The sequence below is a fragment of the Euleptes europaea genome, chromosome 20, assembly GCF_029931775.1.
Source record: "Euleptes europaea isolate rEulEur1 chromosome 20, rEulEur1.hap1, whole genome shotgun sequence".
Lineage (NCBI taxonomy): Eukaryota > Metazoa > Chordata > Lepidosauria > Squamata > Sphaerodactylidae > Euleptes > Euleptes europaea.
Genome location: NC_079331.1, coordinates 14,769,232 through 14,793,430, shown reverse-complemented (window position 1 = coordinate 14,793,430; position 24,199 = coordinate 14,769,232). Strand labels below are relative to the sequence as shown.

Sequence of the window (24,199 nt, the reverse complement as noted above, 5' to 3'; positions counted from 1 at the left end):
CTCGAGGCTGTAACACTTTTGTTCTGTAGCAGTGACCAATTTAGGGATAACCAGTGGTTAAGAGTGGCAGACTCTAATCTGGAGAGCCAGCATGGTCTAGTGGTGAAGAGCGGTGATTTGGAGCGGTGGACTCTGATCTGGAGAACTGGATTTGTTTCCCAGCTCCTACACATGAAACCAGCTGGGTGACCTTGGGCTAGTCACAGTTCTCTCAGCCCCACCTACCTCACAGGGTGTCTGTTGCAGGGAGAGAAGAAGAAGAAGAGTTGGGTTTTATTTGCCGACTTTCTCTACCACTTAGGGAGACTCAAACCAGCTTATAATCACCTTCCCTTCCCCTCCCCACAACAGACACCCTGTGAGGTAGGTGGGGCTGAGAGAGCTCTAACAGAGCTGTGACTTGCCCAAGGTCACCCAGCTTTGTGTGTAGACGTTGGGAAACAAATCCAGTTCACCAGATTAGCCTCCGCTGCTCATGTGGAGGAGTGGGGAATCGAACCCGGTCTCCCGATCAGACTCCACAGCTCCAAACCACTGCTCTTAACCACTACACCAGGGAAGGTGATTGTAAGCCGGTTTGATCCTTCCTGAATTGGTAGAGAAAATCGGCATATAAAAACCAACTCTTCTTGGAGAACCAGGTTCAATTCTCCACTGCTCCACATGAGCGGCGGACTCTAATCGGGAGAGCCGGGTTTGATTCCCCGCTCCTCCGCATGAAGCCTGCTGGGTGACCCTGGGCCTGTCACAGTTCTCTCAGAACTCTCTCAGCCCACGCGGAGGCAGGAGACAGCAATGGCCAAACTTAAGCTGATTTTTCCACGGCTTCTCTGAGTTTTCCATCGATTTTGTTTAGTAATGCAGGAACACCACCAGGCCCAGAGAGTAAACTCCAATGACAATTTCAGAGGTGGAAGCATGCATAATTCCAGCCGGGGCATTGTTTTGCAATGGCCAAACCAAGTCCCTTTAACAACCGGGCTGGCGTTTCAAGTTCTCTGCAGACTCTGTCCGCTCTCGCTTCCCCCTCCCCGCCCGTCGACACAGTGATGTCAAGTCCGCTTGTGCCAGAACAACACAGACTATTCACTAATTACTGGAAACTGCTGTTCTGCCCATTACCTCAGTCTGCGTGAATCAGCCCTCAACCCTCTCTTTTTTTTAATTGATTTTTTTTTTCTTCATGCAAAGGGATTCATATCTTCCCCCCACCCTGGCTCGAAAACTGGCTCGAAAACTTCAAGTATTCACTGCTGAGCGGGAACCGGAGAAGTCCCTTTCCAAGCAGTGCAGAAACCAGCGAAAGAGAAAACCAGGAACCTGATAATTTCTAGAATGGAAAATATGCTTAAAGGTTTAGAACGTTTATGTAATAGTCAAGTCTAGAGTAGCAGATGAAGAACAAAAATGAAGCATAGATTGCAAAACAAGAACTGTATTATTAAATATTAAGTATAGAGCCCCGTTCCGCAGAGCGGTAAGCTGCAGTACTGCAGTTCAAGCTCTGCTCACAACCTGAATTCGATCCCAGCGGAAGTTGGTCTCAGGTAGATGGCTCAAGGTTGGCTCAGCCTTCCATCCTTCCCAGGTCGGTAAAATGAGTACCCTGCTTGCTGGGGGTGAAAGGAAAATGACTGGGAAAGGCACTGGCAAACCACCCCGCAAACAAAGTCTGCTTAGTAAACGTCAGGATGTGACATCACCCCATGGGTCAGGAATGACCTGGTGCTTGCACAGGGGACTACCTTTACCTTTTTTTATTGTTAGCTTGGAAAGTAGAGAAAATATGCATATGGGATTTAAGTAGACTAACGATTAAATAAATGCTCAGATTGACATTAGTACTGATTCAAAATGATCTCCCTGAAAGACTGTTCATATTGTATATATATGGATGACTGAGATGTGTGTATGTTTGTTTGTATGTTTTTGAAAATTTTAAATAAATAAAAAAGTTTAGAATGTGGAGATGAGGATATGCAAAGTGTTTATGGGTTTTGGAATGTTCTGTGGGTTTATTGTTCTGTAATGTTGTTTGGGCTTACTGTTTGAAATGATGTATGGATTATTTTTTAAATTTTGTAAAAAGAATTATGTTATAATTAGAAAAAAGAAAGAAAACAAAAAAATTGACTTCAGCACACACTCCTCTCAGGAGATAACCACTCAAGCAGCCAAATTTTGCCTCCGGTCTAGTGGGATTTATAAACGACTGGTTGAAAACCTTTCCCCGTAGAAGATCTTTCCTCCTCTTCTTCAAATCATCCCTCACAGAACCATCAACATTTATTATTTTAACCTGACTTTGATTTTTATTCAGAGCTGGCATTGTATCGAAATAAAATTTGATTTGACTTCAGCACACAAAACTGGCTGGAGAAAAGGAATTAGAACAGCAGAAGAGTTCTACAACACTGCCTAACCACGCTGGCTCGCCTGCCTGCCTGCCTGCCTGCCCGCCCGCCCGCCCATCCATCCATCCATCCATCCATCCATCATGTTTGTTTAAAATGCAGGCTAAGCAACAGCTTTGGTCACAAGTTGTCACGTTCTATGGCACATGTGCCCCAATACAGATAAAAATATAACTTTTAAAAAAAATTAGGGAAGTCCATCTTGGTCAGTTCTAGAAACAGGGGGAGAGAATAATCATAATAAATATAATGCTGCGGTTATGGAGTTGTGACGGATAAGGGGTTAATCTGCAGCAAGAGCTGACAGACCAAGAGTGGACAGAGCAAGCGAGCTGACACCCTGAGCTCTGAGAGACAGAAAGCATTCGAAGCTTGGGACCCAGCCTGGATAGAAGGCTGTGAAAGTAGTCGAAGTTTCTCTCCAGCCTAGAGAGAAGGCTGTGAAAGCATTCGAAGCTTGGGACCCAGCCTGGATAGAAGGCTGTGAAAGTAGTCGAAGCTTGGGCCCAGCCTGGATAGAAGGCTGTGAAAGTAGTCGAAGCTTGGGACCCAGCCTGGATAGAAGGCTGTGAAAGTAGTCGAAGCTTGGGCCCAGCCTGGATAGAAGGCTGTGAAAGTAGTCGAAGCTTGGGACCCAGCCTGGATAGAAGGCTGTGAAAGCATTCGAAGCTTGGGACCCAGCCTGGATAGAAGGCTGTGAAAGTAGTCGAAGCTTGGGACAAGCCAGAGAAGGCTGTGATAGATTAGAAGCTTGGTAGCAAGACTGAGCGGAAGCCAGACTGTACTCTGTGAACCTGAAGGGTTCTGTTAAAGCCGAAGCTATTGAAACACACACAACCTGTGGTAGTGACAGCAGTGAGAATTGGGTTAGAGAGAGCCCATTCTCAGGTCGCAAAGGGGAAATAGTCTCTGAGGTAGAGCTATTCCGGTAGCAGGGAGGTGTGAAGGATTACAGCCACTGGTGTGGGGTAATCAGAGAAAACTGGAAGAGGGATTTTGGATATTTCCCCAAACTTCTGTGAGTTCTCTGAGGAGGGAAAGGAACTCAGACTTCCTTCGCTCCTGTGAGCTAGGCTGGGGACAGAGTCTGAGAGTCTGAATCTGAGTAAGCGTGAAACTAAGAACTGAAGGAACTTGAGTGAAGAAAACATCTAAGCTATCTCTCTGAAGTAATCTTATGTAGATAAACCTGACTTTGAGTTTTCCCTCCAATTTCTGCCTTTTCCTTGAAAACCAATCTCTGTGAGTTCTGTTCAATAAACTTCCCTGTTTTGTCTGTTTAAGTTAAAAAGCCTCTGGTGTCCTATTTCTCTCTGAGGTAAATACTGGTGTGGGACTGGAAGAGAAGGAAAATAATCTCCTCACAAATACACTCAGGCCAACGCTTTTCCCTCAGCATATATGGCCGAGCTGAGAGAGTGGGATATTGGTTGAAAGGGGGGGTGAGTCATAGGAGCACTTTTCAAATCGGTGCAAAACCAACTGATTCTGTGTGCCTGAATGCAACAGCGGTCAAAAAAGTGCTCTCAGCAAGAAGAGTTGGTTTTAATATGCTGACTTTCTCTACCACTTAAGGGAGATTCAAACTGGCTTACAATCACCTTCCCTTCCCCTCTCCACAACAGACACCCTTGTGAGGTAGGTGGGGCTGAGAGAGCTCCAAGAGAGCTGTGACTAGCCCAAGGTCACCCAGCTGGCTTCATGTGTAGGAGTGGGGAAACCAATCCGATACACCAGATTAGCGTCCACCGCTCATGTGTAGGAGTGGGGAATCAAACCCGGTTCTCCAGATCAGACTCCACTGCTCCAAACCACCGCTCTTAACCACTACACCACACTGGCTCTCTCTAAGTAACATGGGAGGAAGAATCTGCACGGTGTAGCGGTTAGGCTAGCCCGATCTTGCCAGATCTCGGAAGCTAAGCAGGGTTGGCCCTGGTTAGTACTTGGATGGGAGACCACCAAGGAAGGGCAGGATTGCTACACAGAGGTAAGGCAATGGGAAACCACCTCTGTTAGTCTCTTACCTTGGAAACACTACTGGGTTGCCATAAGTCAGCTGTGACTTGACCGTGCTTTCCACCACCAGAACCTAGGAGACCCCAGTCCAAATCCCCAGTCTTCCACTAGAAGCTTGCTGAGGAATTTGGGCCAGTCTCTAATCTACCTAACAGGGTAGTTGCTATGAGGATAAAATTAGAAGGGGAGAACGATGTGGTAAGCTATTCGAGGTCCCCATAGTGGAGAAAAACAGGCTATAAATATCTAAATAAACGAACAAAATAAATAGTATAGCTCGAGCAGAGATACTAGTCCTGTTATCACTCATGAAATGGTGGAGAGGATGCAGAGTTAAAGAGCACAGTGGCTACTTGGATTTAAAACAGAACAAACAAGCGTCCGGCTTAAGCAAAAGCATTTAATGTGTTCCTCCAGGGCAAGACGTTCACTGGTTTTCATTCGCCTTTGATGTCCTCCTTCCCTTGGAACTGACAAAGATTTCAGACCAAGAGGACAACATTTTGACTTTGGCAATTAGTTCAAAAGCAAAGCAAGCTATTCAGTAATGAGCGTGGCAGGGACTTAAATTACTCAAGTCAACCCCCACCCCTTTGATATTTCTGCCTTGTTTCGACATGAGCTCACCCATTTGCCTCAAACATTCTGCAATCGAAGCCACTTGCCACAAAGGACAACTGAGAGATTTCCAGGTGTAAGGAAATTAAAGTCAAAAGCGTAACAAGCTTTTACTTGTTTCGTTTTCAAAGGACAGTCTACTAACTCACCAACACAGAAGAAGAAGGAGAAGAGGTAGGTGGGGCTGAGAGAGCTCGAAGAGAGCTGTGACTAGCCCAAGGCCACCCAGCTGGCTTCATGTGGAGGAGTGGAGAAACCAACCCGGTTCACCGGATTAGCCTCCGCCGCTCATGTGGAGGAGTGGGGAATCAAACCCGGTTCTCCAGATGAGAGTCCACCACTCCAAACTACCACTCTTAACCACTACATCAAGCTGGCATAAAACCTCTGTTAAAACAAAAAAATCTAATTAAATAGAAGGATAGTTTTCAAGAGGCACAGGTACATTTGTAGCATAAAAGCCTAGCAAAGAATATGATGTGCCCTCGCTTGCTTGACTGTGCACTCCCAGGTGCAAACGGGACACCAAGACAGTATCAAGGCAGCATCACCCAGATGCACACAACATCTGGACCTAGGGAGACCAGGTCTCCTGCTAAAGTGGGAACACATGAAGCATCCTTATATTGAATCAGACCTTTGGTCCATCAAAGTCAGTATTGTCTTCTCTGACCGGCAGCGGCTCTCCAGGGTCTCAGGCAGGGGTCTTTCACATCACCTATTTGCCTGGTCCCTTTAACTGCAGATGCCAGGGATTGAACCCGGGACCTTTTGCATGCCAAGCAGATGCTCTACCACCAAGCCACGTCCCCTCCCCGTACTTGCCTCCCTCTTTGTTGACTGCTGCCACTCAATGAGGGGAAAAATCATCGGAAAGCCAGCATCATGCCAACAGTGCAATGTCACTTCCAGCGAACACCTGGAAATGATGTCGCGGTGGCAAAACTCCAGGGCTTTACCATAGAGTGTTGACTGAATCCTAGAGCATCGTGTCACACTTCTGGGTACTCGCCGGAAATGACATCATACTGTTGGCACAATGTCATTCCCCATATCCCCACTTCTTCCTTCTCTCACTTGCTGCCAGCCAATGACTGGCAACACTATTGGACGCCACACTGCGTTACAGCACTTGCTCTATCGTCTGCCAACCTAGAAAAAAACAGGCTAGAAGGGAGGCCGACACCAAAGGACGTCATACAGCCTTCCTGGTACTGCCCAGAAAGGGTTGCCACCTCTGGGTTGGGAAACACCTGGAGATTTTGGGGGTGGAACTTGAGGAAGGCTGGGTTTGGGGAGGGGAGGGACTTTATTGGGGTTTCATGCCTAGGGTTGCCAACCTCCAGGTACTAGCTGGAGATCTCCTGCTATTACAACTGACCTCCAGCCGATAGAGATCAGTTCACCTGGAGAAAATGACCGCTTTGGCAATTGGACTCTATGGCATTGAAGTCCCTCCCCTCCCCAAACCCCACCCTCCTCAGGCTCCGCCCAAAAAACCTCCCACCGGTGGCAAAGAGGGACCTGGCAACCCTCTTCATGCCACAGAGTCCACCTTCTGAAGTAGCCATTTTCTCCAGGTGAACTGATCTCCGTTGCCTGGAAACCAGTTGTAATAGCAGCAGATCTCCAGCCACCACCTGGAGGTTTGGAAACTGGCACGGGAAAAATACAGTACAATGATACAAAACATGTATTGTGTTTCAAAACAATTCAACAAGTACAGTGGACTACAAAAAGTGACAATGAACAATATATATACAAAATATACAAGGCGGGTTTGAAGCAGTCAATAAATAGTACAATCTTCTTAGTGTATATATGTAGGAAAATAGTTTAAAAAGTCCATCAGGTACATGTATAAATGATCACAAAGTCTTCATTAAGCATGATGGGTGGGGGATTTCAAGAATATTTCTTCAGCCCCATTTCCAATCAAGTATCCAAGCCTAATTAAATTCTATATACCATGAGGTCAATTCACCAGTTCCCGTAGGATACTCCAAAGTGTAGGCAGCAGCTAAGCTTGTTTTGTATCATTGTACTGTATTTTTCCCGTGCCAGTTTCCAAACCTTACGGTATTAGCACGGAGGTGCTCTTTTTTCTTGTTTTACCACCTGGAGGTTGGCAACCCTACGCCCAGATGTGCCGCAAACACGTGCTACGTGCCAGGCATGCAGTAGCCACCTATGTCTTAGTAATAACACCCTGCATGCAGATAAAACCTTACGGTATTAGCACGGAGGTGCTCTTTTTTCTTGTTTTACCACCTGGAGGTTGGCAACCCTACGCCCAGATGTGCCGCAAACACACGTGCTACGTGCCAGGCATGCAGTAGCCACCTATGTCTTAGTAATAACACCCTGCATGCAGATAAAACCTTACGGTATTAGCACGGAGGTGCTCTTTTTTCTTGTTTTACCACCTGGAGGTTGGCAACCCTACGCCCAGATGTGCCGCAAACACACGTGCTACGTGCCAGGCATGCAGTAGCCACCTATGTCTTAGAAACAACACCCTGCATGCAGATAAAATGCACTCAGCCTTCAAGGTTTATCAGGTATTTGAACTTGAGGCTTTCTCCACCCTCTGCCTTAGTCCAAGGCCAGCCATTGGAATGCTCCAGCGTGTCCTTGAGAAAGGCTATTAGAAACTCTAAAACAGCAAATAAAACCTACGGCCCTTGGATCGCGTCTCGCCCAGCTGTATGCAGAACAGGTGGGGACGAACCAGAGACGCTCCTTATCGTGGGGAGGGAGCACGCAGAGACCGAACACTGTTGCAGCTAAACAAAGTCGCTGGACGCCTCCCCGCATGACTTCATATCCTATCCAGGCAGGAGAAGCAACCAACCCTGTCCAAGCAGCCTATTTGGGGAATTCGGGTTCCCGTGGAGCAAACAATAGAAGGCCAGCTTCAATGGCTATTTTAAGTCTCCGGAGAAACACAGCCCGCTACGGCCTCATGCAGCCGTCTCCAGCCCTGACATTGCCAGGACAAAGAGTGGACCAGGGGTGTCGGACTCAATTGTTACGAGGGCCAGATAGGACATCAATCTTACTTGGTCGGGCCAGGCCATGCCTCACCAGCCCAGATTGAGAATGGAGGTGGTGGCTGCCTTGGCTGGCTTGCGGGACAGATATGGACTCTCAAGGGGCCTGATCCGGGCCCCGGGCCTTAAGTTTGACACCCCTGGAGTAGACAAATGTCCAGGAAGTGCGCACACAGGTTTTCTAAAGGCCATCTTGGAGAGCCAGCATGATGTAGTGGTTAAGAGCAGTGGTTTGGAGCAGTGGACTCTAATCTGGAGAACCGGGTTTGGTTCCCCACTCCTCCACATGAAGCCAGCTGGGTGACCTTGGGCTAGTCACAGCTCTCTTAGAGCTCTCTCAGCCTCACTTACCTCACAGGGTGTCTGTTGAGGGGAGGGGAAGGGAAGGAGATTGTAAGCCGGTTTGATTCTCCTTAAAAGGTAGAGAAAATTGGCATGTAAAAACCAACTCTTCTTCTTCTTCTATAATCCTCACGCAAAGCCAAGAAGGTAAAAAGATGGAACAGGTGAACTATAAGTATACCAGCAAGAGGTAGCATCGTGGTTAGAGCAAGGGTCCCTAACATGCTGCCTGTGGTAGCCTGGTTCTCGCCAACCCCTTTCCTGGTGCCAGTCAAATATTTTCAGAAACTGTGTTTTGAGTTTCTGATGTTTATGGTATACGTTGACAGTTGCTTTATGTAAAGTACAGGTAGAGCATCCCTTATCCGTACATCCCATATTCAGACTGATTTGAAAACTGGACCTTTCGTGCGGGCACGCAGGCAAATCCGTGGTGCCTACTTTCAACGTTTCCTCTCGCCTAAAAATAAATAAATATAGGGAACCCTGCATCATAGGTGGAGACTGAAATCCTGCCACTGTTAGTTTGTTGTTGCTCTTGTTTAACAGCTGGTATGGGTATTCTGCTGAGATAGTTACACCTTTGCTTTCTGATGGTTCAATGTATACAAAATGAATGTATACATAAATGAATTTGGGTCCCATCCCCAAGATATCTCATTATGTATATGTAAAAATTCCAAAATATCCCAATATATGGAAAGATCCGAAATACGGACCACTTCTGGTCCCAAGCAGTTCGGATAATGGACACTCAACAGGTACTTTATATGTTCAAATAGCAGAGTGAGATTCTAAAAACACCGTGGGGCCTGATTCTGCTCAAACATGATTTCACAGCACAGCTAAAAATGCTTAATGCACTTAACTGGATCTTCCTCTGAAGTCATCAGATCTTTTTTCCCATTTGAATACATATTTTTATAATTCAGGTGGAAGTTAACATCACTACATCAGATTATGGAGACATTTCATAGATCAGGTTCTTATCAAAACCTGGCCAGAATCTCTCTCTTACTGTGTACATATTTGCAACTAGCTCTCTCCAACTGTCCTTGCTAAAAGTAATAGTGTTGGTTTAAAAAAGTCTAGAGTCATGAGAGAAGACCTCATGTAAAGGAGGTAGCCATTTCTTTTCCTTTTTGCCTACAAAATAAAGGCAGATACTGACAGATGGGGGTTTCTTAGCTACTTCAATATGCATACTTACTTTGTGTGTATGCAATATTTTTTTTTTTACAGAATATGTTCATTTTAGGTATCCAGTTAAACAGAGCTTCTCTGTGAAATACTGAAGAGCTGCTACCAGTTATGCTTAACCACATTCCCTGACATTTTGGTGTTGGTTCCCCCTCCTGTGGCTCTCTGATGAACCCACCTCACAGGGTTAGTGTGAAGATAAAATGAAGGGGAAAACCCTCAAGCAAGCACTAAGTGATCTTGGACCAGTAAGGATGTGGATAGCCTGCCTCACAGGGTTATTGTGAGGATAACATGGATCTGGGGGAGCTCCCCAGGGGAAGGGCTCAATACAAATGTTGCTGCTGGGGAAAAAAATTTTTTTTGTACTTTACAGAAAAAAAGCTCCTAAAGGAAAACTGGAAGTAACTTTCAGCGTCTAGCAACAGAAATAGCTGGCCCCCATGTCTTTGAGGATGGCGCGGAGACCTCTCACAATCCCTCCTCTCAAATTTTTCTCCAGAAAGCAACTTGCTGATCACAGCTATATAATACTCCTTTAGGGGATTGTTTGGGGTTGGGGGGGGGCAGTTTCATAATAAAAGCATATTTTTTAAAAAAACCGCATGACTCTACTTTTAAGTGATCCGTCTCTTATGCAACTTGTTTATTCTTCTGGACTCACCAGACAAAGAATATTTTCATAAACCGGGGAGAAAAAAATCCTCTAAAAAGCCCTAGATGTCTCATGCTATACAACCGGACTGCTTTATACTGCGTAAACCGCCTTGAGTCTCATTGAGAAAGATGGGCTGTTATGAATAAATAAATGTTCTATAATGTGTGAACATGCGGAGGCCACAAATTTGCACGGGAACATGACGGGGCTGTTGTAGGGTTGCCAGGTCTCCCCCAGCCACCGGCAGGGGATGGGGGGTAGGGTTGCCAGATCCAGGTTGGGAAACTCCTGGAGATTTGGGGATGGAGCCTGGGGAGGACGGGGACCTCAGTGAGGTGTGATGCCATAGAGCCCACCCTCCAAAGCATCCATTTTCTCCAGGTGAACTGATCTCTATTGGCTGGAGATCAGTTGTAATAGCAGGAGATCTCCAGCCACCACCTGGAGGATGTCAACCCTAACTATCTGCAAAGTCCCTGTCAAACTTGTTGGGACCTTAGCAAAACTGGGGAGGGGAGGGATGGTGCTGAATGGAAAGATCCACGCAAGAGGCCTGTCCATCTGCAATATTCATGCACCCATCTTCCAGCCTTATGGCACCACATCACAGGGGAATGGCCAACCCTTCGCTCACCATCTGCATGAAGGAGATCAGAAGACCCTAATCATTAGGATTGCCAGGTCCCTCTTCGCAACTGGCAGGATGTTTTGGGGGCAAAGCCTGAGGAGGGTGGGGTTTGGGGAAAGGAAGGGAAGGGCTTCAATGCCATGGAGTACAATTGCCAAAGCGGCCATTTTCTCCAGGGGACCTGATCTCTATCAGCTGGAGATCCGTTGTCACAGCAGGAGATCTCCAGCTACTCCCTGGAGGTTGGCAACTCCAGCTGTGGGATAAACAAGGGCCCGGCCTGTGTCCTGCCCATTATTAATCCCGCAGCCCTCAAGTAACACTGCCCCTGAGTCACTGTCCTCATTTCCAAGGAAACTGGTTCAATATACAACTTAAACAAAAGATTAACGTACACTTGCAGAGCGAGAGGCCAGAAGGACAGAGCCGGGCCAACAGAGATAAAGCCAGAACTGGGGGAGGAGAAGCCGTGGCCTTTACACAACAGCAACCAGACGACAGGCTTTTATTTACTGGAGAGAGGCTTGCTGTATCCAAGGGGTGTGCAAGCGGACTGTGCATTGCCAAGAGCAGAGCCAAAAGCAAATCATCTGTTATGTTTTGTTCTGCAAAAGATGTTCTGCAACAGGGGTCCCCAAAGCCTGCAGGCACATTTGGAATTCTGACCCGGCATGGCGGGCGCTAGGGTTGCCAACCTCCAGGTACTAGCTGGAGATCTCCTGCTATAACTACTGATCTCCTGCCAATAGAGATCAGTTCACCTGGAGAAAATGGCCGCTTTAGCCATTGGACTCTATGGCATTTAAGTCCCTCCCCTTCAATGCCATAGAGTCCAATTGCCAAAGTGGCCATTTTCTCCAGGGGAACTGATCTCTATTGGCAGGAGATCACTTGTAATAGCAGGAGATCTCCGGCTAGTACCTGGAGGTTGGCAACCCTAGCGGGTGCCCATGTATACCATGTTGGGGACCCCCACACACACACACACACAAAGTAATTTTGATTGAGCACTCTAAAATACAAATGGTTAAAATAAAGGCTGCATTGATCACTGGCCGTGGCTCAGTGATAGAGCATCTGCTTGGCATGCAGAAGGTCCCAGGTTCAATCCCCGGCATCTCCAGGGAAAGGGACAAGGCAAGTTGGTGATGTGAAAGACCTCTGCCTGAGACCCTGCAGAGCCGCTGCTGGTCTGAGTAGACAATACTGACTTTGATGGACCAGGGGTCTAATTCAGTGTAAGGCAGCTTCATGTGTTCATTAAACACTGGAAATTTGGGGTGGAGGGCACAAAAGAAAGCATTCCGAGCTATAAGCCCAGCTAACAACACCGTCTTGCCACCACCCACCCTATCCTTTGCAAGAAACAGTCAATAAAACAAACATGTGGTTTGAGAAACCTGCATCCATGTGGGATAATGAGCTGTCCCGAGCAGACAAACCCGACACACGACCATTTAAGATAGGCGGGAATTCACCCAGGAAAGCAACCCAACAGTAATTCATTATCTCATCAGGCAGTCCCCTGCCAGCGCCTCCACCCAAGTTCCCTTTCAGCGGCGAACTGCATCCGCCACCTGCTCGTTGCACAAAAGCCAAGGCGCACAGCTGCTCGTACACGAGGGTCTGCTACGGACAGCTGAAAGAAAAAGTGTCCTCCGGTTCTGCAACTCAAAACAGCAACGTCCACGACAATTCGGAGCCCCCAAAAGGTTACAACCGTTGCAATCTGGAACCAACACGTTCACAAACACCATCCTAGCAACAACAAGGTGCGTTCATACCCCTGTTTAGACACAAATTCAGGGCCGTGCGTTCGGCAGATCCAGCAGGGTGTGCAAAAAAAGGCTGAGAGACTTTTCCAGAGGATTTCTTCCCACACGGTGTTGTGACTTCCTCGCCTCTCCCCTCCTTTGGCAGCCCAAAATGCCCTGTCCCCCATGATCAGAACTTCAGAGCACACTCTGGGGTACTCTGGGAGAAGGAAGCCAAAAAAGGTTGCGCCCTGCAGGTAAAAATCCCTCCCCACCCCCATGGCAAAAATCTGGTGGATCCAAGCCAGAACACAGTATCAACTGCAGAACTCCACTATATGACAATCTCAACGTTTGTTTTAATTTTAAAGAGACAAGTCTAGAACATAAGAAAAGCCACGCTGGATCAGACCAAGGCCCATCAAGTCCAGCAGTCTGTTCACACAGTGGCCAACCAGGTGCCTCTAGGAAGCCCACAAGCAAGACGACTGCAGCAGCCCCATCCTGCCTGTGTTCCACAATACCTAAGATAATAGGCCTGCTCCTCTGATCCTGGAGAGAATAGGTATGCATTTTAACTAGTAGCCATGAATGCCCCTCTCCTGCATGAACATGTCCACTCCCCTCTTAAAGCCTTCCAAGTTGGTAGTCATCACCACATCCTGGGGCAGGGAGTTCCACAATTTAACTTTGCGTTTCTAGTCCTTAAGGTTCAGAGCACAGTATGATTAAATCTCAGAAGCCAGACAAGCAAAAGGATATTATGCTAACACATACTCTTCAGGAGGTGTACCATCGTTCTTAACTACTACACCACGCTGGCTCTCTTGAGCCAAATATCAGTCTGTAAATCTGCTAATAAAGTTTAATGCAGGAGTTCCATGCTTGCAGAAAAGTTTGGCAACCACGTCACCAAACCACGGAGAACAGAGGCACCCCTTGCTGCTTTGGGAGCTTCTCCAACACTTGGCATGACTAGGACAAAGAAAGCTTTTCCTATTCCACTACACCGTGGAGGTGCGCCGCTTGACTTCAAGCCTAAGAGGGTCAGGACGGACAGGTGAGCCAGCAAAACTTGCATATTCCTGGCTTATAGTCAAAGTCTCAAAAGAAGGGAAAAACATACTTACCAGGAGCAATTGTCTCTAGCGTCCCTGAAGTGACCTTCCTAGTGCTGGTACAGTGTTGGACGGCAGACCCGGTAAACACAAGATAAAAAACTACATCATCGCCTTCCACGCTGTCGTCTTTGGTGAGCAATACAGAGATCAAGCAGTCGCCCTGGAGGAGAGAACAGCACAAGAATTTGATCCTCAGAGCCAACACTGTGTTGTGATTAAGTGCCAGGCTAGGATCTAGGAGTCCCGGGTTCAAACCCCCAGTTTTCTATGGAAGCTTGCTAGGAGACCTTGGGCCAGTCACATGAACACATGAAGCTGCCTTGTACTGCCTCAGACCCTTAGTCCATCAAAGTCAGTATTGTCTACTCAGAATGGCAGTGGTTCTCCAGGGTCTCAGGCAGAGGTCTTTCGTATCACCTACTTGCCTAGTCCCTTTAACTGGAGATGCCGGGGATTGAACCTGGGGCCTTCTGCATGCCAAGCAGATGCTCTACCATTGAGCCATGGCCTATCCCCATGAAGCTGCCTTATACCGAGTCAGACCATGCATCCATCAAGGTCAGAATTGTCTACTCAAACTGGCTGTAGCTCTCCAGGGTCTCAGGCTGAGGTCTTTCACATCACCCACTACCAGATCCTATTAACTGGAGATGCCGGGGATTGAACCTGGGACCTTCTGCATGCCAAGCAGGTACTGTACCGCTGAGCCACAGCCCCTCCATAGCACGCTCTCAGCCTAATCTACCTCACAGGGTTGTCGTGAGGGTAAAACAAAGAGGCAAGGAACCGTTTACAAGCTCCTCGGAGAAAGGGCGAGATTTAAAAAATGGACGGACGGGTGAACGGATATAGACAGAAGGGTTCAAAAGGTTTATTCCATTCACTTCACTCCCGCACACAAAATAAACCCTGTCAGTAATATAAATTCACAATTGTGGCTGCAGGCCCCCATCTTTAAACAATTGCAGAATTAACACAAACGCAGCTGAATTCCTGAAGCCCTGGAAAGCGAGGCTTTCTCCAGAGAGCCCCCCCATCCTCCCCGAGAGAGACGTTTTAATTCAAGTGTGTTTACCTTTCCCCGCGTATTATTGCCCAAATACTGTCATCTGTTTGAGATCACCACCGCACAAGGTGGTTATTATAACCCCCTTCATTTTAAGCAGCGGACAAATGGAAAACCTGCCTGCCAGGCCCCATTCGGAGAAAGTCGCACAAGATCAAAGCCCTTCGCTGGCACAGGCAGGCGAATGCAGGATAACTTAATTTCGTACCTAGCTTGGACTGGCTCGTGTTTACTTGGCACGGAGCCCCGCTGCCAACGAAAACAGGCCATTTTCCTTCTTTCAACGTAAAAAGCCACCTTTTCTTTCAAGCAATGAACCTTTTTCAGAGGTGCTGCATGTTTCTATGCAGTGCCATCAAGTTCACGCCCCACTTTTCTCCCTGCTGGAGAACCAAAGTGGCTGACGGGATTCACCACATCCTGGGGCAGGGAGTTCCACAATTTAACTATGCGTTGTGTGAAGAAATACTTCCTTTTATCAGTTTTGAATCTCTCACCCTCCAGCTTCAGCAGATGACCCCACGTTCTAGCATTATGAGAGAGGGAGAAAAGCTTCTCTCTGTCCACTCTCTCCATACCAGGCATAATTGTATAGACCTCTATCATGTCTCCCCTTAACCGCCTTCTTTCCAAGCTAAACAGCCCTAAGCATTTTATAGAGCAGTTGCTCTAGTCCCCTGATCATTTTGGTTTCTCTTTTCTGCACCTTCTCAAGCTCTGCAATGAAGTGAACCTTTTCACGGGAGAGAGAAATGTTGCCCCTTTCCCACCACATTTTGCAAAAAGAAGCATGCCCGAGTGGCAAGAAGTTTTGGGCAGCCCCCCCCCAGTTCAGAGTTGAAGAAACTCCAAAATCCTACAACTAGTGAAGGAACCCCCTAATGTCAAATGCAATAGAACTGAAGGGCAGTGTTTTTATTAAACGCAGAACGGAGGCCAAATGGAACACAACCCTTCAACACTTGCTAATAACACGTCCGTTCGGTGTGCTAGCACCAGATTAGTTATAAGGAGGAGTGAAACGACTTCTGGTGACAGTTCGCATCGAGTCTTATAGGACAGGATGATGGAGCACAAAACCGTGGCCACAGATGGTCAGAGATGATTTCCCAAGAGGGTGCGAGCAAAAACGCTCCAACGCCTTTCTTGCAAAGAGCCGTCATACAGGAAAGGATTTGCTGCTTCGTTAAAGTGCTCCGCTTGGTGTATAGATTAGGGGAGCGAGAATAATATGACCCCTTATCATGTCTAGCTCTTTGCAGGAAAAAAGAATAATAATAAGTGGGCAAAACATACCCCTCTGGTCAATTTGCAATTATTTCACCTGCCTCTTGGAGCCGGCTCGGTATAGTGGTTAGAGTGTTGAATGGGGTCTGAATCTCCAATCTGCTGGGTGACCTTGGGCCAATCACACACAGCCTAAACTACCTCACAGGGTTGTTGTGAGGGTAAAATGGGGGAGAGGAGAATGACGTAAGCAGCTTTGGGTCCCCACTGGAGAGAAAGGTGGGATATAAATGAAAGAATTAATAGTGAGCAATTTTTCTTAGAAAGCTCTTTTCTTTGGGGTAAAAACATGCCCCCTGTATATTGAACCATCTTAGCAAGGGCAGAAAAAATGCTGTCCTTCTCAGACATGACCAATTCAACTCCCAATTCTTACAGCATGGTGTAGTGGTTAAGAGCAGTGGTTTGGAGCAGTGGAGTCTGATCTGGAGGGCCAGGTTTGATTCCCCACTCGTCCACGAGCGGCGGAGGCTAATCTGGTGAACTGGATTTGTTTCCCCACTCTTATACATGAAGCCAGCTAGGTGACCTTGGGCTGGTCACAGCTCTCTCAGCCCTACCTACCTCACAGGGTGTCTGTTGTGGGAAGGGGAAGGTGATTGTAAGCTAGTTTGATTCTTCCTTAAGTGGGAGAGAAAGTCGGCATATAAGAAACCAACTCTTCTTCTTCTTCTTCTTCTACAAAGCTTACTTGGATGGCTTTGGGTTACTTTTTATTAATTAGATTCATATCCCCAACTTTATTTTATCACTGAAGATGATGAGGTTCAACAACGTTTATCTTTAGTCATTCCCAAGAAAGCAGCTCTCGAAAAAACTAACCACTAAAGCATCAAAAAGTACATTGGCCAAGAACACCGATCATTCCAATAAGGTGTGCTCATGGTAAAGAGTTATGTCCTGAAGCTCCAGAGATACCACCTGTTTGTGCAATAGAAAGAAAACAAGCCCCCTGTACAAGCAATGACCCAGGTCAGGCACGCAAGGGAGAAAGACTCATGTCATTTGTTGGCTGGGTTACAGCTTTCTACAGATAATGCCTCTAAGCAAAAACATTCCAGAAATAAGTGGGAAGGAAAATTGCCGTGGTGAAGGGGAAAGAAAAGGGAGATCGGTTGGTTTTTCATCCTATAGGTATGAAGAGACCATGCATGCTCCCAGAACATTGAGAACACTGTGTGCTCACAACTCTCCAGGCACAGAAGGCGGGGCCGGTTCCAGGTTTTGAGGGGCACTGGGCAGAGTTCTCAGTCCCCGTTATACCCCCCATGCCCTCTTTCCCTCCCACCTACTTGCACATGAACACATGAAGCTGACTTATAATGAATCAGAGCCTTGGTCCATCAAAGTCAGTATTGCCTACTCAGACCGGCAGCGGCTCTCCAGGATCTCAGGCATAGATCTTTCACATCACCTACTCGCCTAGTCCCTTTAACTGGAGATGCCGGGGACTGAACCTGGGACCTTCTGCATTGCCAAGTAGATGCTCTACCACTGAGCCATGGCCCCTCACCACCACAGGGCCTCACCACCATAGCTCCTCACCACCGCCTGCAGCCCTCTTACCAGGCGGGGGGACTGTGTAGCTGGGAGCATGTGTGGAGCTGGGAGCATGGTGGAGTGCTAGCAAATAAATTGGGGGGGACAGCAGTGGGGGGGGGACAGTCCTTGGCCCTGACAGTTGCCCCACTTCAGGGGATGCCGATGCTCAGAATTATTTCAGCGTTCCTCTCTGTCTCCTTCACCTCTTCCAACCACAGCAACTTCCAGAAAGTTGAGCCAGCGTGGTGTAGCTGTTAAGGGTGGTGGTTTGGAGCAGTGGACTCTGATCTGGAGAACGGGGTTTGATCCCCCACTCCTCCACATGAGCGGCAGAGGCTAATCTGGCGAACAGGGTTGGTTTCCTCACTCCTACACATGAAGGCAGCTGGGTGGCCTTGGGCTAGTCACAGCTCTCTTAGCCCCACCTACCTCACAGGGTGTCTGTTATGGGGAGGGGAGGGGAAGTTGATTGTAAGCTGGTTGGAGTCTCCCTTAAGTGGTAGAGAAAGTCGGCATATAAAAACCAACTCTTCTTCTTCATTCCTGGCATCACCAGATCTATGCAGAATAGCTAATAGGTTGCCTGGAGCGGGAAAGGACGATCGGATGAAACCGACTTCTTTCCTCAGCAGCGAGGCAATGGCGGACGAGAGGGGAGGTGCGATTTCATCCCCTTCTCCTTCTGCAGTCCACCACCATCCCCAAGCCCCCCACAGCTATTCCTCCATAAGGGCCCCAAGAGACGGGGAACAATATTTAAAGGACTGGAAGGAGCTGCTGGAACAGAGATGAACACAGGAAAAATCTCATTCCATGCAAGGAGTGGTAGGATCCATGCCACTGAAATTCTCTCTCGGGGTGGAGGGGATATGCAGATTTCCTAGTTTTTACTATCAAAACCTCCGCCCGACAAGTTTATTTGTTCAAAAGCACGGGTCGCGGCTCCCCACAAATACATCAGAATAGAATGACAAATTATTGCTAAATCCTGGAAGTCAGTAAATAGACCTAAAATTAAGGACTGGAGGGAAAAACTATGGTTATATATGCGGATGGCTAAATTAACAGATTCCCTGCACGGGAAGGATGTGGAAGAATTTAAAATTATGTGGTTAAAAACCTTCGCATATTGGGATAAGCTGGCAAAAGAATTTTATTGATATAGTGAACAAGTTGTAGATACAATCTGATAATATAAATTATTAAAAAACTGTTTAGACACTTCTACGGATGTTCAACACGGTGGTGGGAGGGATTAAGGGTACACTGGTAGAGGGAGGTAGGAACAAAATGGGTAAGATGATTGTAATAAGAATGTAATGATTGTATTTTGAATCTTTCTTTTTTTAAAACCTTTTTATAGATATATCATTCTTATTATGTAGTTCTCTATATTGTTAAACTTTTTTCTTTTGTATTTGTTGTTTGTGTTGGTTTTTTTTCTTTTTGTTTAAAAATTTAATAATTTTTTTAAAAAAAAAGAATAGAATGACAAGATCTTACCCGTCAATACAAGATTCATAACGTTAATTACATATAAACGGTTTACCGAACAGACAAGGGGACTCCAGTCTGCCTATATTAATACCACCACCACCAATTTCCTGAATGAGGAGGAATCTAATTTTCTCCGCCGCACTAGCAAAAGGGAGACTATAAAGCTATACATTTATCATCATCTGAAAACAGCCCATCATTGTTGTTTTTCTGTTATTACTCAAGCTCACATAGTTATTTAGAATGGGAGACAGAAATCTAACAGTAGTAGAAAAGGGCAAGAGTCCAGTAGCACCTTAAAGACTAACAAAAATATTTTCTGGTAGGGTATGAGCTTTCGTGAGCCAACAATAATAGAGATACATGTTGGCTTCTTGCACTTGTAAATAATAATATTGCACTTTTGCATAAATAGTGTGAGCAGAATACTATTTTTTCACATAGCTAGTCTATTTAGTATTAGGTGCTTCTTTTTGCTAAGTAAAACCTCCAGGTACTAGTAGGAGATCTCCTGCTAATACAACTGATCTCCAGCCGATAGAGACCAGATCCCCTGGAGAAAAATGGCCGCTTTGGAAATTGGACTCTATGACATTGAAGTCCCTCCCCAAACCCCGCCCTCCTCAGGCTCTGCCCCAAAAACCTCCCGCCAGTGGCGAAGAGGGACCTGGCAACCCTAGCTGTGACTAGTCCAAGGTCACCCAGTTGGCTTCGTGTGTTGGAGTGGGGAAACCAACCCGGTTCACCAGATTAGCCTCCGCTGCTCACGTGGAGGAGTGGGAAATCAAACCCGGTTCTCCAGATCAGAGGCCACCGCTCCAAACCACCGTTCTTAACCAACGCACCACGCTAGTACCCGGAGGTTGGCCACCCTACCGGTGGCCAGCCTCTTAATCTCAATTTAAGAGATCCAGCCTACTGCCTGAAACAGCCTTAACGAAACAAGGGGGACGGATCCTTCTGAAAACAGCGCTACGTAAGAAGGGTGTGGAGATCTTCTTGACTGCATTACGCCAAGGCCTCCTCAAAAGCAGCACACATGTTTTTTTCTCCTTTAGAAGAGGCTTAAGTTTATGCAATGGAAAAAAAAATAGATACTCCCCATCTGAAAGGGAGCTTAAAACCAAGAGAGGATGAATTCAGCAGCCACAGGATGGCAGCACATTGCACGACAAAGCATCGCTTCCTGTTACAGGCTGCACAAAGAGAAGGAAAGAATGAATATGGAGGGGGTGGATATGCCGCCGGTTGCAGAGCGGACTGCTTTGGGACGCCATGTTAACCAGCTCGGGGGGGGGGAGTATAAATCTAAAGTAAAATAAAAGTAACTATCTAAATAAATACATAAAACAATGCATGTTGTCATAATTATTACAACAGCCCTGTAAAGTAGCTCAGTATTATTTCCCCTGTGTAGCGTAGGGGAGCGGGGGCTGAGAGAAAATAGCTTGAATACCCAGCGTACTGTAGTGGTTAAGAGAGTTGGTTTGGAGCAGTGGACTCTGATCTGGAGAAGGGTTTGATCCCCTACTCCTCCACACGTAGCCAGCTGGGTGACCCTGGGCTAGTCACAGCTCTTAGAGCTCTCTCAGCCTCACCTACCTCACAGGGTGTGTGTTGTGGGGAGGGGGAGGGAAGGCAATAGTAAGCCAGTTTGATTCTTCCTTAAGTGGTAGAGAAAGTCAGCATACAAAAGCCAACTCTTCTTCTTCTTCTGAACTGAACAAGTTCAAATCCACAGGTGAGAACTGGCCATGGAGACATCCCAGATGACTCCCCCATTCTCTGCACCAGCAGTTAAGAGGATCAGCAGAAGAAGCCGAGCTGTTTTGCAGAGAAACAGACTGGTTTTCTCATCGAGGAACTCCTATTACCTCCAAACAACCCCAAGGTTCCTAGAACATGCTTTTTTTGGGGGGGGGGGAGAACCAACTGTGACTCAAATAAAGAACATAGGTAGGAAAGCTACTGAATAAGATTGCTAATTATATCACAGTGTCTCCATTAGGTTCAGTTTCTTCACTGTTCGTGTCAGCCGATACCATAAGAACATAAAGGAAAGCCCTGCTGGATCAGACCAAGGCCCATCAAGTCCAGCAGTCTGTTCACCCAGTGGCCAACAGGAAGCCTCTAGGAAGCCCACAAGCAAGACGACGGCAGCAGCACCATCCTGCCTGTGTTCCACAGCACCTAATATAATAGGCATGCTCCTCTGATCCTGGAGAGAATAGGTATGCATCATGACTAGACTACCGAATTTACTCCTGAGTCCTCCACTTGTACATGTCTCTTTCCCCCCTCTTCCATCCCTGCCTGTTTTCTCCACAACCCCACCACCACCAAAACAAAAATCAGCAGGAAAATCCATAGGTGGCATTTAGATAATCATGATATTGGACAAGTCACCTGCTTGAGATACCTAGGAGTCATTTTCCAAGCCTCCAGAAAGTACACAACAGGCACACCAAAAGAAACAGGTCTGTTTGCACAGTGATGTAATCCCAACGGTGCTTTTGTTTGTTTCCTTCACGCAGACAACAAACGATTTATCACATTTTTTTTTCTACAGGTCCCTTTTAATGTAAGAGCACCACAAATACCTGGATGGGAGTACCGAATGCAAAGCATGAGATTGCTTGGGTAATTCCGGGATGGCATCCAGGGACGTTCCGCAACCACATATCAATATTAGGACCACATCAAAAGGAAATCTGTTCTGGTGATGCGAACAGGAGTGACCGCAAGCTGCTGCCTCGCCACAAGGTAAATCATGTATAAAAGAGCACCCTGGTTGAAGGAATCCCTTTCATAAAGTACTATAAAAGGAAGTGTACATACGGCTAAATAGCAAAAGAGGTTTCCCGCTATATCTTACGATGTAGCTAAATTTTGTTGGAAGGCCATTACTAAAAGGAACGCTCAAAATAAAAAGGGTTATACTTTTTGCGATGCATCAGATGATGAGTGATGGGTGAAGCATGGTATAATGTATTTTTCCCCTCTTTTTTCTTTTATATTTTAATATGCTGACAGATGTATTTTAACTTGTCCATTTTAGGATATTTTATTCAACTTTCTATCACTTTAGTTATCGGTGTGTGTGTGTATGTATGTATACACACACACACACACACACCTGTACTGTTTTGTAATTTTATGCTGGCCTTTGGCCTTAACAAATAAACAAACAAGCAATAGAGGTTCCTTGAATCCTTTCCTAGAAGGGGAGAGGAGGTGGTGGAGGAGGAGGTGGCGGAAGAGGAAGAGGAGGAAGAAGCAGAAGACACCCCACAACAGACACCTTGCGAGGTAGGTGGGGCTGAGAGACCTCTAAAAGAACTGTGACTAGCCCAAGGTCACCCAGCTGGCTTCGTGTGTAGGAGCGGGGAAACAAATCCAGTTCACCAGATTAGCCTCCGCCGCTCATGTGGATGAGTGGGGAATCAAACCCAGTTCTCCAGTTCAGAGTCTACAACTCCAAACCACTACTCTTAACCTCTACACCACTACACTGGATGGGTCGGGAAAGGGGCACAGAATCCCCACTGCACAACATTTATTTCTGTGTGCAGGGCACCTAGCTCTCCTGTTCTCTCCTCTACTTTATCCTCACAACAACCCTGTGAGCTAGGCTATGGCGAGTGAAAAAGGCTGGCCCAAGGTCATCCAATACAGTTGTGTGTCTGAGCACAGCGTCTGAACCCAGGTCTGCCCAATCCTTAGACACTCCGTATTGTGTCCATTTTCGTTTTGCAGACTGGAGAGCTGACTTTCAGTCAGGGCTTCCAAGCCCCTCTTCAGGGCAGCAGATTCCCTGCCTCCCCCCTCGCCTCTGTTCCCAAGAGGCGCAAGAGAAAAATATTTTTTCAATAATGCAATGCTGGCTGTATCGTCATATCACTTCTGATAAAAAAAGATGGAAATGACACAGGGTAACTCTAGGAATCACTGGGAACTCTATGGTAAAAGCATAGTTTCTGGTGATTCCTAGAGATACCTATGTCACCTCTGGTTTTACCAGAAATAAGACATCACAGCCAACGTCACGCCACCTTCCAAAACATCCCTCCCACCTACCTCTAATATAAGATTAAATTCGTATCTCAAGTGTTTATGGTCAGAATTTACTGGTAACAACAGTTCAGCGTTCTAAGTAGCGTCAATACACATTGACCACATAAGGGTATACTTTTGAGTCCTGCGTTTTGGATCCATTTTGAAATATTTCATTCAGTGGATCCACAATGCAAGGACAGACAGACTCTGCAGTTAGGGTTGCCAGGTTCTTCTTCGCTACTGGCGGGAGGTTTTTGGGGTGGAGCCTGAGGAGGGTGGGGTTTGCGGAGGGGAGGGACTTCAATGCCATAGAGTCCCATTGCAAAAGTGGCCTTTTTCTCCAGGTGAACTATTCTCTATCGGCTGGAGATGCGTTGTAATTAGTGGGAGATCTCCAGCTAGTACCTGGAGGTTGGCAACCCTAACTGCAATACTTATAGCTCTGAATCAGATGCTGCCGACAAAAGATTTTGTGCTGCAGCTCGGGGCAACTTTTCATCAACAATTAAGATTTCAAATGAATACAAACAGTTTAATTATTGAACAGTTTGTCTTTTAAAAGCCTGAGAACCCAAATTTCACTTTGAAGAACCTCAAAGTCTGGGGGAAAATGGGGGGAAAAAATAATTTTACTCACATACAACGGAGCTTGCTGGGGATTAAGTTTCATGACCCAGAATGCTGGAACAGAAGAGAAAATTATAATTAGAAAACTGTTCGACGTCCACAGCGAAACAAGCAATTCACTTTTGATGGGGGGGGGACAACATTCAGAAATATCCACAGTATCACTCATGGTTGTATGCAGAGACTTTGAAATAAGTGTTTATTTATTTTGTTCTGCAACACTAAAATACACTGTAGCAAGTCATCAAAGCTTTTCAAACAAATATTATGGTTCGCAAGTTGTGAAGTTCCAAGAAACAAACACACATGAGTTGTGA

At 46.6% G+C, this 24,199-nt stretch overlaps 1 protein-coding gene across 1 annotated transcript in view; it reads right to left on the bottom strand.

Annotated features, from left to right (window-relative positions):
* Nucleotides 1-23,932, bottom strand: part of LOC130492297 (A-kinase anchor protein 13-like) — a 38,292-nt gene extending 14,360 nt beyond the window's left edge. Inside the window, exons 1-2 of the mRNA XM_056866095.1 lie at nucleotides 23,893-23,932; nucleotides 13,817-13,967 (exon numbers count right to left, since the gene is read on the bottom strand). Of these exons, the coding sequence (XP_056722073.1) occupies nucleotides 13,817-13,967; nucleotides 23,893-23,925 (184 nt within the window). The 5' untranslated portion in view covers nucleotides 23,926-23,932. The remainder of the gene's footprint in view (nucleotides 1-13,816; nucleotides 13,968-23,892) is intronic.
* Nucleotides 23,933-24,199: the final 267 nt, after the last annotated feature.